The 14527-nt window shown below is 30.3% G+C and overlaps 1 protein-coding gene across 1 annotated transcript in view; it reads right to left on the bottom strand.

The window, feature by feature from the left end:
• bchs (WD repeat and FYVE domain containing 3 bchs) overlaps positions 1 to 14527 on the bottom strand; it is a 1547413-nt gene that overhangs the window by 981107 nt on the left and 551779 nt on the right. Inside the window, exons 18-19 of the mRNA XM_089597159.1 lie at positions 7199 to 7382; positions 6835 to 7106 (exon numbers count right to left, since the gene is read on the bottom strand). Coding sequence (XP_089453285.1) covers positions 6835 to 7106; positions 7199 to 7382 — 456 coding nt within the window. The remainder of the gene's footprint in view (positions 1 to 6834; positions 7107 to 7198; positions 7383 to 14527) is intronic.

The following is a 14527-nucleotide window of genomic DNA, read 5'->3' as shown; positions in this document are numbered from 1 at the left end:
AGCAGCGTCAAAATCGACTCACAAAGAATTCATTACGTGAGAGATCAGCTTTTTATTGTACCCTTACAGTAATCTCTCAAATCCTAAAAAATCTGAATTCAGATTTTCAAATAAGTAGAAAATTTATTTGTGTTTTTGTGGCAATAGAAAATGTAGAGTTTAAGCTTCAGGACTTTGTTGCCCTGATAATAAAGTTATGAGATAAGAGAAAAAAGATTTTTTTTTAATACATATTGTTTGGGAGTTGAAAATCTTAACAGCTTTAAAAAATAGCCCTTTTTGTAAATTAAACGGGAGAAACTACAAATCAACGGCTCTTTACGGCCAACGATTATTTTATGGCAGAAGGAGTGCACAGTACTTTTCAGCATAATTATATTTTTTTTTATTTTTGACAGCTTACTATTTGACCAAATAAACTATATGGGTTCCGAACAAATATGTTTTTAATAAGAAGATATTTGTTCTCAGAAGTGTCAGGAGTAAATGTTAAATTTTTAACTGAAAACGTTTTACATTACGTATTAACACACGAAGGTGTTCCATTTAGTAAGTCTCGGGTGAAACCAAGACGGGGGGCCGCTAGCGTAACATACGTCAACGCAATCGCTGTATAAAAATTTGGATGTTTACATTTTGTGGATAGATGTTTGATTCAATTGATAAACGTACCTAAAAAATGTATATTTACGTGTTGTACACGATACAGTGTGTAGTATAATAGCTGGGCTACTATTATGTTGTTAAGTCAACCAATAAAACTAACAATCGTATAAATAAGATAACCCACGAGTGCATAAGCCTTTTTTTGCTGTTAATGACACATATAAATTAAATTCTATTCTTTGTTACCAGTTAGTGTATGTTCTATGACTTACTAAGACAATATAGAAAATAAAAATAAATATTTTCTCAAACCATTATATGAACAAATTACCCCAAACACTAATTTTCGTGTTAATTTAGTATATTTACAGTATAAATTTTGAGAACTGTATATCAATAAAAGGCATTAAATACTTTTTCATTTGTACTGATAAAAAAAGTCATTCTGTAAATTTAAAAACGAAGTTGAAGGAGTCTTAATAAATAAATAATAATAGATAAAAAACATTTATAGTTGATTGTTAAGTTCCATACAAGCAGAATGAAGACTTCTAAAATTACCAGTGCCACGTAAAAGTCAATACAGTTATCGATTGCCCATTTTTTTAAAAAATAGACAAACATTACTTTAAACTAAGAAAATTACAAAAATTTATAACTAACTGGTAAACTATCTAAACAGCTATGTTTCAATCAAACACAGCTTATAGTTTTTTAAAGAATATTTAATATATTACGTTTTTAATGATTAAAACAAAAAAAAGACGATGAAATGCGAAAGAATTTGCCCAGTGATCAACTAAAGTTGCTTGTTCAAAAGACAAAAATCGATGTTTTGATCAAGAAAAAGAAAGCAAGTGTTTCAAGATTGGAACATTAAAAACACTTCGGAACATTTAGCATCGAAATTCTAAGGAAAGTGCTAGCAGCATTGATTTAATAGAGCATAATTATCAAAGTTATACCATTGTTAAAGAAGCAGTTACTGTTGTAAAAATTCTGAATTCCAAAAAGTTTCTGTGTAGTTTAAAATCCAAAGTGCACTTTTTCCGGTATGGTCTTTAAGTAAAAAAAAAATTGAAAATTAAAAAAAAAAAAACGTATGTAATAGTTTCACTTTACCTATACTTTTATATAATAGTTAAAAAATGAACAATGACATAAATATTAGATGGGGCTTCTACAGGGATGCTAATTAGCCTGGACTCAATGCTTCGGCCCAGAGCGCTGGCTTTGCCAGCGTGAAGTGGACATCCTAAAAAACGGAGTCTTGTTTGAAGAAAAGCTATACAGTGACAAGTTAATCAAATAAACCATTAGTGCAGAGAGCGCCAACTTAACTCGTAAGGTAATTTACCGGAGATATTTCCACTGTGTCCATGGTGCAATAGGAACAATATTAATGAAGGGATTGGTAAATGGATGTGGCAATACACCCTGCACATAGGTGGTAAGTAGGTGGCCCTGGTGACAAAGTGAACAGGCTGTCACGGTAACCAGGTCGAAAAAAGGAGAAAATAATTAATGACACAAATAATAACATTCATAGCAAAAAAGATGTTTAAAAAATTATAGTATTTAAAATAATAAACATGTGAAAAGAAGCAATAAATATTTTAACTCATAATCCAGACGATAAGGTAGGATGAGACTTTTTTGTACAAAACTTCCATTCAAAATTTTGCTTTAACCAAAAACAATTTTTTCTATTGCACGGACTGGTATTTCTTAACTCAAACTCTTCAAGGAAATCACAAGCCATTAAACATTTGAATTACCATTACAGTTAAACAATATTGAAAAAGCACCCTCACAATTGCAGCTTGAGAATAAAAAAGAGCAAGTAATCAGTTTAATTATTTGAGATAAAGCTTGAATACCTCGCAAAAAATCTAGGAGATAGTTGACAAAATCTCACAACATTGATGAATCAGTGATAAAATATTTGAAAATAAACGAACTATTGAGGTGGTGGTTTTTAAAAAATTCTTCCTAACATAAAAAAAAAATTTTAAAGTAAAACAAAATCACGAACAAAAAATACAATGTGACTTCAGTAGGTATGCGAGCAATAGTGATACATGTATTCTTGTATCAATTTGCGCATATGTAGATCACAATACTTTTTTTTAGTACCCTTAAAACCATTTATGCCTTTTTTGATAGCAAACACACTCAAGATTCATAATAGAAATTTACAAATTTCTTATTTAAAGAAAGTTTTCTTATTAAATAGGTAAAAATGAGAATATATATCATCCTCAGCGGCAGATCAAATACACAATCTCCTGTTTACTAGACAATTTCTCTACCATTTGAGCTACCGCGGAGCCGTACATTTATTTACACCGTAGGTTTAGATAAGTTCATGTTCTTAATTTTCGAGCTGTTTTTCACCTCAAGCTCAATGAATAGGTGTATTGAAAAATAATTCTAATGCTTGTAGATAAGTTAAAAATATAATATGACTCTAGTTATATGATTAACTAAGCTTGAGGTGTAAAACAGCTTTAACATCAAGAATGGGAACTTATCTAAGCCTATCGTGCGAGTGAATGTACCACTCCTTTCCTAAATAAAAATTTGTACTGTAAAAAAAACTTCTTATTGCTCATAGCTTTTGGTACCTGATGTGATTCAGGATATTGTCTCAACGGTTAAAACGTTTTTGGTTTTTAATAAGTACAGCAAAATCATATTACGACAATTGGACGTTTTATTAAATAATTTATCAACTCTCATTAGACGTCTTATATATATGTCTATTAAATATAGTTTAGATTACTTGGCACCACCCGATTTTATACCGTGCTTTATTCACAACGCACACACACAATGCCTGTCACACTCACTGAAAATTCCTGACCTGTACGATTTTCCTTTCTAGAGAGCCCTCACAAGCTACACAGCTCTCTTAATCTCTATCCCTGATGCCTTTACACACGTACTTACCTCTTTCTCTCTTTCTTGGCAACTTCCTCATTGTACGGCTTTTCTAAGGACTCCTGGATACCTTCTTCACAACTGGTGTGACTTCTCTCTCTCTTTCAGATTCGAACTTAGAGTTAACTTTCTCACTCTTTCTGTCTCTGTCTCTCTTTCTCTCTCTTTTATACACACCTTTCGGGGTGTCAGTTACTGCGCAAAATGCTACGCACTTTATCTCAAGATGAACCATTCTTGGTCAACCCAATTGTCAATAATAGAGGACACTTGTAGTAATTTATGAAGACTTTAATCGACAATCAAAAGATAGAGAAGAATCAGAAGATACTGAGGAATTGCGAGAATATATTGATAGAACAAAAGCGAGAGAAAATGATCCGTACAGAAAAGCAAGAAGCAGCTTACTATACTTGGCCAACACAATTAGACAGGATATTTAATATTTCATGAACGTATTAAGTAGACATCAGATTTGTCCAACAGAAGATGGTTCAAAGATGGTAAAATTGTGTTTCGTCATTTTCAACAGACTAAAAATCTAGATCTGGTAAATAAAAGTCTTGAAGATAAAAAAAAGGCTTGTTCTAATGCTAGTCTAGCAGAGTGTGAGGGCTTTATTACAATGGGCGTATACCTCAAAAGATTAAGATATTGAGATTGCTTTAGGTTTTCATAGTATCATCAGGCCAAAAATCCGTACTATTGTTAATGTTTCTATCATTCAAACTTTACTTAATCACATTTGGGTGTAAATTTTCGAAGTAATCATCTTTGGATATGTGGTTTAAAAAATCAGAATTTTCTATTTTATCATTAGTTCTAGCTTGCTGACACTTTTCTATCTTTGCTACAGTTTGCCTTGTCGTACATCTTGGTTCTATAAAAGTGCTATTAGTTTCATGTCTTTTATTTCCTTAATCCTTATCCTAACTAATATAAGATACAACGTATAGTTTTTATCTTAATTAATCTTTTTTTTTTGGTAACATTTAAACTAACTATTCTGTTCTATCTTTGGATAATTTGTCTATAATAATTTTTATGTTTTGATTCTGACTAAAGATATCGCCAGAGTGATTCTATCTCTTGTTTGATTTGTCAGGAAATAACTAAAATTATCCGCACTGTCTTGATTAACAACCTTAATCTTTAAGCTATCAGAAATGTAACATTTTGCATCTGACTATGAAAAAGTTATCAAAACAGCCAGCAGCCTTATCTTTTAACGATTTCTGCTTTTTAGGGGTAGAGGTAAAAGTATAGAAATTGTTTACCTCATCTGACTGATTTTTGTCTAATCTTGCACTATCGAATCTGTAACTTCATGCACAGTCACAAATGTTAACAACAAAAAACCTACTAAAGTCAGTGTTATGAAGCCTATTTCTAGGTACTTACATGGCCTAATAATATTATCTTTCACTCAAATAGCAAAAGACAGAAAAGAAAAAAGCTTTCATCTGTTACATCAGGTCCTTAGTGACAACAAGCCGTTAAAAAAACTGACCAAGAAAAGTATTTAGGAGAAAATTGTTTTGTTAAAAAAAATGTTTAAGTTGAAAATGTGGAAAACAAGAAAACAGAGCAAGAAAAGGAAAAGAAAACAAAGCAGGAAGAAAAGTATTTGAAAAAGTTGAATCAGGATTGAAAAAAAAGGTAATTAGAGAAGCAACAAGAACTAGTCGTGCAATTCGAGGAAAAACATAAGATTACAAGAACTAATGTATTAAAATCTAAAGAAAAAGATTATTCAACCAAACAAATTAGTAATTCGCAGAAGCAATCACACTCTGTTACTAATTTTTAATTATTAATTTTTGTACTTAAAAGTTCAAGGTTTTACAAATAAAATCATGCTATCAGCATTAAAGAGCTTGAAGTCTTTATGAAACATTATTTCATAATTATTAAAGTATCAGTTCTTGTAATCTTATATTTTTCTTCGAATTGCACGACTAGTTCCTGTTGCTTCTCTAATTACCTTTTTTTTCAATCCTGATTTTACTTTTTTAAATACTTTTCTTTCTGCTTTGTTTTCTTTTCCTTTTCTTGCTCTGTTTTCTTGTTTTCCACATTTTCAACTTAAACATTTTTTTTAACAAAACAATTTTCTCCTAAATACTTTTCTTGGTCTGTTTTTTAACGGCTTGTTGCCACTAAGGACCGGATGTAACAGATGAAAGCTTTTTTCTTTTCTGTCTTTTGCTACTTGAGTAAAAGATAATATTATTAGGCCATGTAAATACCTAGAAATTAAATCTGAAGATGATGTTGAGTTGTTTGTTACATTTTACAAAGTTTTATTTGGAAAATTGAATTGTGATTCAGTTGAACTCAAAACTGTAACTGTTTGCATGTCTTATTTTCAGTAGGAGCATAAATTTTTTTTTTCTTTATTTTGGGATTTTGAATGTAAAAGTGGGAATGATATTTTGGGATTATTTAAAAAAGGTTTTACTATAATACAAGCACCAATAGCTTTATCTTTAACGTCATTATCATTAACGGTAACGCCACGATCTGAATATTTTTTTTTGTTTTTGTGCAGTAAAACGGACCTATATATAAAAAAAAATTTAAATTACAAAAAATTAAATAGGCAAAAATTTTTTTTCTTGTCATTTTCCTAGTAGATACTTATATACTATTCATATGTAGGAAAAAATAACGCAACAAAAATAAACTTAACGATTTTGTCACGCTCACGTAATATAATATTAGGTTATGTTTAACGGTAGAGGCTAAAGAAACCTCATGACAGTAATATAATCACAGGCACTGAAATTGTATGTAATACTGTTATTTAAATATAATATAACCCAAGTACTCAATAAATATTTTGTTGGAATACTATGAAACAACAACCGTAACTTTATATGCCTAAAAATTTTAAACGTGATTTACAGGTGCTGTATTTACTAAAAAATACTTGAAACCCATTGATTTTATACGATGGACTTCACTTTTTAAATGTCAATAAAATTGCATACATTCAAGAATTATCATAACCAATTAAAGATGAAGTTATTTATTTGTAACTGCGATAATTTCATCTGCGATACATGTAGTTCACTGTGATATTTTTTTAGATATAATATTTAATTACTTATTAACAAATACTATTCGTCATGTTACTTAAGGTGGCAGTAATTGCATCACTGTCAGTAATACCTACATTTACCTCTACCTCTACAACCCCAATGTTTCAAACTATACTAAGATATTTCCAGTGCTTCAAATAACAAAATGTGTAAAACTTATTTAAAAATATTTAAATATTACTTGTAAGTCACAGAGAAGATCCTGGAATGCAGTAATATTTGGAATAGCAGAAGTTTCTCTGCCACTGTCAACAGTGCCTACTAAGCTGAATGTTAGGTGAAGGACGTGCGAATTCAGCAGAAAACGTTTTCGCTGCAGTAACATAGCTAATGTTTGATACCCTCGGCGTCTGTCCATTTCTAGCTGAGCAACTGGGTTCGAGCGAACAACACAGACGAGTGCCTTTACAGCTGCATATAGTGATTCAACGTCTTGAGCCATAGCAATCAGCCCTAAAAAAAAATTAATAAAAATTGTGTTGTAAGCCATCAAGTTTTTTTTAAAAGTTAGGAACTTCAACCTATTGTTAAAAATCTGTTCTTACCAAGTAGTACAGAGCATCCACCAACGTTGTTAATCATAATAGCTACTGGCTTTGGATTAAAAACTCGAACACCTAGATAACCGAGTACAACTCCACCAAACGGTCTTGCTGAGCCACTTAAGTGTCCAGCTGAATTATGTAGAACTCGTATAGGAGTGGCATTTTCGTGAGATGACATACCAAGCTACAGAAAACATGAATCAATCAGGAATGTTATTAGAATTATTTATGTGAAAAGTTCAAGAGTAAGTTTGGTCAGAAAAACATAAAAATAATTACTGACTATTTCGTAACAAGTCAAATCTATGAAAGCTTATAAGATCGTGTGGTATAAGTATTGACTCTTTTTAGAATGTTTTTAGAATATAAGCTTTTTAGAATATTTTTACTTAATAAAACCATACAAGTAGAGTTTCCAAAACAAGTGTATTTCTTTTCCTCTAGTTATTACATTATTTCTATGTATTTAAAATTTTATATAGTGTACTTTATAAGAAGTTTCAATAACACAAAAATAGCGTTCCCACAATATTTTAGTAAAAAGCTTGGTTATAAAAGACTACATTGAAAACTACAAATATGACTATTTAACTGTCTAGCATTTCTTTAATTTTCTAAGATATTATTTTTAATAACTTAAGTTATAATAAGTCATATTAAATATGTAAGGAAAAACAATGCTTTAAACTACTTTTTACTAATTTTAACTACAACTGTTCAAAGTTTGGGTGCTATTATTTTCTCAAGAAATAAAAAAGTACTGCTATACATCTTCCTTAAAATGCAAAAATATTTTATTTAACTTGAAAAAAGTAGGGTACTTTTACTATTACAAAATGCTTCACTGCAATAACGATTATAAACAGGATTATTAAATGTCATTGAACTTTTTAATTTACTTGAATTAACTCTGAAATAAAATTGTTGTAATTGTTATTTAACAGACCTGTGGTATCCTACCTAGTTGATGCATCACTTAAATGTAAGACAGTTCAGTTGGTTTTCCTATTTCAATGAGTTTCATTCATTAAAATGAAGTTACGTTTGAGATAATGACAATAAAATAACTTGAAATACCTAAAATTAGGATCAACTCCTAATAATTGTACAAGTTTTCTGATTTCTTATGTTGCGATTACATCAAGCTTTATTCTTATCCTTAAATAAAGAGAGCACTTCACTTTTTCTTATGTGTAACGAATAATGAAAAATTTATTTGAAGGTAACATATATACATAAATTTTTCAATTGTTCTCGTTAGAAAAAAGGACAAGATTTGCTCGAATAAAATGTAAGCTGTTCAGTTAATTAAAAAAATTACAATAAAGTTAAAAAAATAACTATAAAAAAGTAAGATTTTTATGCATACTTTGCGTTGGAAGCTTGTTTGTAAAGGACAAATACATTTTAATTTTAGAAAATACTTTAAGGCCATTAATAATAATAAAGTACCTCATTAAAATTCTGTAAAGCGTTTCTCAACTAACTTAATACCTTAAACCAAAAATTCTGTTGAAGTTAATATCAATAGCAACATGATAACATTTTTTAAAACGATATCTTTACTAAAATTACATTTAACTTGCGGAAAGCTAAAGCAAAACTTGTTCAGAAACCAAAATACTCAATTTATAAAAATTCAAGTACCGTTAAATCGATAACAAAATTATATTTCCGATGACATATGAAGTAGCAATGCGTTGATAGATCAATAAACTCAACAAAGAACACAATATTCTATCTTAATTCTAACCAATGACTTTAATTTATAGAAGCTAAAAAATTTTACAAACATGACAATAACAAGTTTAAAACGTTGTTAAACTAGGTATACCTGTATAGTTTAATAAGCTTTAGTCTCGCAAGGATCGTCAGCCTTACCGGCGAGGAGTGGTCCCTGAAACACGGGGCTTTTCCGAGGATGCTAAGTAGCCTGGATTTGATACTTCGGTAGAGAGCGCCAGCTTAACCAGCGAGGAGTGGACGTCCTGGAATAATGGAGTCTTCTCCAAGGAAAGGCTACACAGTGGCGAGTGGGCCCGATGCACCATTGGTGCTGAGAGTGCCAGCTTAACTGGCAAGGTGTGTTCCACCAGATATACTCACACTGTGCCCATGGATTAAGGTAGGATATAAAGAAAAAAGATGTGTAAATGGGTGTGGCAATACACCCCCACACATAGGTGGTGAGTGGGTGGCTGCCGCAACTAGGCCAGTAGGCTGTCGTTGTAACCCGGTAGAAAAAAAAAGTCTTAATTTGGATTTTATTTAAACATGTCTACATAATATTTACTAAGATTTGATGAAGAAAAAACTAGTAACAAAATTTCAAAAGTTTGGCGAGAAGTCCAAGAATTGGATACTCAGCAAAATTTTGATTATTTTCAAGGAAATAACCTAAATAATAACAAACATCGATAGAAGATCTATTGATAAATTACTATTCTAATTTTCTTTAACGCTCGGACCCATCTTTTACTATATCTTGGGTTATCACCTCTATAAATAGCAGTATTTATTTATCCTGTAAAATCTTTTTTTTTTAATTTCCAAATTGTAAAGCAATCTTATTAGCATAAGCTTAAAAAATCAAATTTATTAGACGATATAATAAACAGCTGTTAATTTATGACCACAAAGCTTCCTCATAGTTTTTTTCGTAGCTTTTCCTTAAACTTCACTCATGTTACATCTTATCGATTAATTAAAGGATTAAAACAAAAATGTTTTAAATATTTGTCGTTATCGAAATAAAATTGATTACACTTTATTTACCTGAATTTTAATTTATATAAAACTATAAAAGTCAAACAAATGCAAGTTAGAGGTTATTGTTAGCACGGATATTATATGTTTTCATGTACAGCCTAATTACGTCAAATATTTATTAAGGAGGAAATAGTTTTTGCGTAATGTCTTTAACTGATTTTAGTACAAGTAAATAATAATGTTATTGTAATTTTAGTTTATTCACTAAGAATCTGTTTTAATTATAAACAAACTAGTTTTACGAAAATACGAACTTCTCTAAAGGTATGTTCATTATTAGTCTACACATTAAAATATTTATTTATATATTTATTTGTAAAATTTATGGGCCATGGGCCCAATTTCAACCAAATAACAAAAGTGTACATGAATAACAATTAAAAGTGGTATAAAGTAATGAGATCAAGCGACTGTTAACAAAAATAAAATAGTGGAACCTTAGTTACGTGTGCAAACTAGTCAACAAGTAAATTATTAACTCAGAAAATCATAAATAAAATTGTATAAGCTCAATTGTAGCAAAAATAATAGAAAAGCTGAAGAGTGATAGCGTAGGACAAAACGAGCTATTGCTTTAAGAGTAAGATTTGACGAAGATTGTTCTTAAAAACGTGTATGCTATCAGTTTCAGACAAACTTTAGAAAATAGTGTTTAATAAACGTCTGAGGTGGGTGTGGGAGAGTGGAAATGATAGTTAGCAGTATAGGTTTTTTCTTTAATATATCAGGCATTTCTGAGATCGTGTTGAGTATTTTTGACAGGAAAGAGTGCAAGCAGGTCAGGGCATTTGATGAAATTATGTGTAAATTTGTAAATAAATGATGCTTCACGGTATTTATACAATTTTGACAAGTAAGCAGAAGTAATTTAATCAATAAAAAGAATACTAGCGATCATGGTATGCTACAAAAGAATCTGTTTTACAGGAGGCAAGTCTAAGAGTGCTATGTGGAATGCTGTCAAGATGAGAAAAACTTTAATAAGGTTAAGGGGAACGATTTGATACTAAATTGTATATAAGACGTTTTGCCGGATCTGCTTTAACGTTTTTTTTGAATTATTACGACACATTTTTTGTACGCAACTAGGATACATAAGCCATGTAATCTAATTATTCTGCTAGTCTTCGTTTTAGCTGCAACAATATCAGCTTAAAAGGAACTGGTCACTCTGAGTATGATACCAAGCTATCGATCGACTGAGTTTCGAACGATTTCAGACCTAAAAAGTCATGCGATATGTCTTATATAATCCAATATCAAATTCTGAAATTATTATGTCAGCTAAAAAATAAGTTACACCAATCATACATTTCATTGAATGAAATTGTAATGCTTAATTTAATTTTGTTTTCTCAAAAATCAGTTTTTTCATAATTAATATAGATCTTAGTAATAGACCAGTAAGCATCTATTAGAAACTGGCTTGATTTGCCATGTTGAGTCGGAGCTCAAATTTTTACGGGAATACCTCCGAAATGTTGGTAGAAACCAGAATTGCGATATGCTCCCACCCCAAAAGTTGTGCTACGCTCGGTATAAACAATATAGTGAAAAATGTGTCGTTTTGACCCCTATTTTTGGCCATTTAGGCCAAATATCTTGGAAAATATCGCGTCTACGTAAAAAATGAGAAGAAACAAAATTGTTCGTGCGAAAATTTCCTATCGGATAAGGATTTTAAAAATTGAAAAAAAAATTTCGAACAGAAAATCCGAAATTACACATATATATATAAAATTTAGTATACATCAACACTAAATTTAAGTATCACAAACAAGCGAGATCATTAGCTAGTATTTAGGTAAGCAATTTAAACAAAATTTAATTTCTAAATATAAAAACATCTTTGATGTCTTCAAGAAACATTTTTATTAAATGGATCGTAAAAGACTTAAAATAGATCAGTAACGATATGTGTAGTTTTGTGGCTTGTAAATACGAATTCTTATATACATTTATATTTAGTATACTGACAATAAAATCATGATTTTATAACAAACGTTATGTACTCGCCAATTACTCAACCTATTCTTAGTCTTTCAAAGTTATAATGCATTAAAAAAGTATTCAGTTTTTTTAATTTATTTATAGACCAGTAAGCATCTGTATTGGCTTAGCCATTTTGAGTCAAAGCTCAAATTTTTACGGGAATACCTCCGAAATGTTGGTAGAAACCAGAATTGTGATATGCTCCCACCCCAAAAGTTGTGCTACGCTCGGTATAAACAATATAGTGAAAAATGTGTCGTTTTGACCCCTATTTTTTGGCCATTTCGGCCAAATATCTTGGAAAATATCGCGTCTACGTGAAAAATGAGAAGAAACAAAATTGTTCGTGAAAAAATTTCCTATCGGATAAGGATTTTAAAAATTAAAAAAATTATTTTTTTGTTGCAAAAAATCTGAAATTAAAAAAAAAAAAAACGAAAAAAAGTGCAATTTGAAAAAGTTGAAAAACAAACTTAAAGACAACATTATTTTCGCTTGAAAATACTGTCAGGAAAACTTCAAGTTATAATAAAAGTAATGGCGCAAAAACCAGCTCGGTATTATTTTTGTTTTTGCACAATAATTTTGCAATTTAGGTATCTCCAAAAAATATCGAAATTTTGAAAATGTTGCTCAAGGTTAAAAAACAAATTCCACAAATTGCTGATTTTTTAACGTATAGTAGATCATTAGACCTCTCAAATCCATTTTGAAAAATTCAAATCGGATAGTTAGGAGAGCGTACAGAATTTTTTAAAATTTGCTATAATTTTTTTGCTTATAAACAAATTGTATATCTTTGCGAATTTCCCAGTTTTTGGATTCAAATTTTGTAGGATGATAGTATTTGTCAAGACGCTTCTCCCAAAAAAAAAAATTGAAATCTGTTAATCCGTTCCTAAGATATAGCTAGTCAAAGTCAACTCAAGTTTAACAATAAACAATAGCAGCTATCCAACTGATTTTAGAACGAATGCCCTCGTTTTGTCCAGTACTTTACTAATTAACATTAGGCAGCTGAAATATATTATTATTTAACGATAAATGCGCAATTCAGTTGATCCTATTGCGAAAAAAATTGCTGCGAGGTGGTGGTGGGGGGCGACCATCAGACCTTGCTTTAAAAGTGAACCAGCAATCTTAAGGGGGCTTCTACACGAAAGTCCCCAAACAGAGATATATTATTTCTTGTAAATAAAAGTCTACTGAATTTAATGGTGGTCTAAATTATATTTCGAATGGGTCAAAATTTTGAGAAATCCAAGCTCAAAGTTGTAACTATTAGCACGTGTTCCTATGGGGCAGCATGAAAAACAATTTGTTTTCGTTTATAATAAACCTAAATTAAATGTCCCAGCAGACTGAATATATACGTTTTGTAGATGAAGTCTTCCTCTGTAATATGTGGTATTAAAAATTGTGGATAAAGGACCATTTTAGCGAGATATTTGTGATGGAAATAAATAAATAGTGTCTGGGAGGTCAGGAGGTCACGTGGGTAGCAGACGTACTTGTTCACGACATATATATACCATATACCTATACATTACATCGCTATACTACACCAACACAGGTGGTCTGGTCTGGTGGTGTACCCTCGTATGCACTAGACTGGTCAAAACAATAATTAATTTTTCGGACAAAGTTAAACTACACACATAAATATCATTTTTCCCACTTCATACGTTATTAAAAATATCATAATGATTTTCAGACACATTTGTTTATTGAAAAACAAAACTTTATTTTTTGTTTGTCTTTGACCTCAGCAGTAGTCGTAGGAGCCCCCTTAAAACGAACGCGCGCTTCAAAATTGACAAAATCTCGGCTTCTAATGAACGGATTTAAACGTTTTTTTTTTAATCTGAGGTAGCATTCAACAACAAGTTCAACTGTGATATTTGTATTTGCGTAATATATTAACAATATGCCTTAATTAATTAACAATTATAAATGAGCTGGAAATTTAGCGTTTTACACCGGATAGAAATTTTTTCTTTCCTCAATTAACATTAATAATCTTTATAAATTATAAAAACCAAACAGTAACATGTTTAGAAATTGTTGTAATAAATTGTTTAAACATTTTTATTGCAAAAAAACATTTTTCTTTGGGATACAATTTTTTTTTATTTTCAAACAAAAGAAATTAATTGATTTATATTTTTATTCTTCTATGTCTTTGTAATGGTTTCATTTTTTGTATACTTGGTTTTTAAATCAAACTTATTTGCCCACCTTTTTTCTCTCTGCTCCTTATGCAGTCGTCCTCTAACACTACTACACGTAAAACTACTATACATGTTTGTCCAATTGAATAAAAAATTGTATCCCAAAAAAAAATGTTTTTTTGCAATAAAAATGTTAAAACAATTTATTACAACAATTTCTAAACATTTTACTGTTTGATTTTTATAATTTATAAAGAATATTAATGTGGTTTGAGGAAAAAAAAACTTTCTATCCGGCGTAAAACGCTAAGTTTCCAGCTCATTTATAATTGTTGATTAATTAAGGCATATTGTTAATATATTACGCAAAAACAAATATCACAGTTGAACTTGTTGT

The sequence above is a fragment of the Copidosoma floridanum genome, unplaced genomic scaffold, assembly GCF_036245765.1.
Source record: "Copidosoma floridanum isolate Cflo_tuat_1 unplaced genomic scaffold, Cflo_Japanese_pri ptg000030l, whole genome shotgun sequence".
NCBI classification, from domain to species: Eukaryota; Metazoa; Arthropoda; class Insecta; order Hymenoptera; family Encyrtidae; genus Copidosoma; species Copidosoma floridanum.
This window is presented reverse-complemented; position numbering and strand designations above follow the sequence as displayed.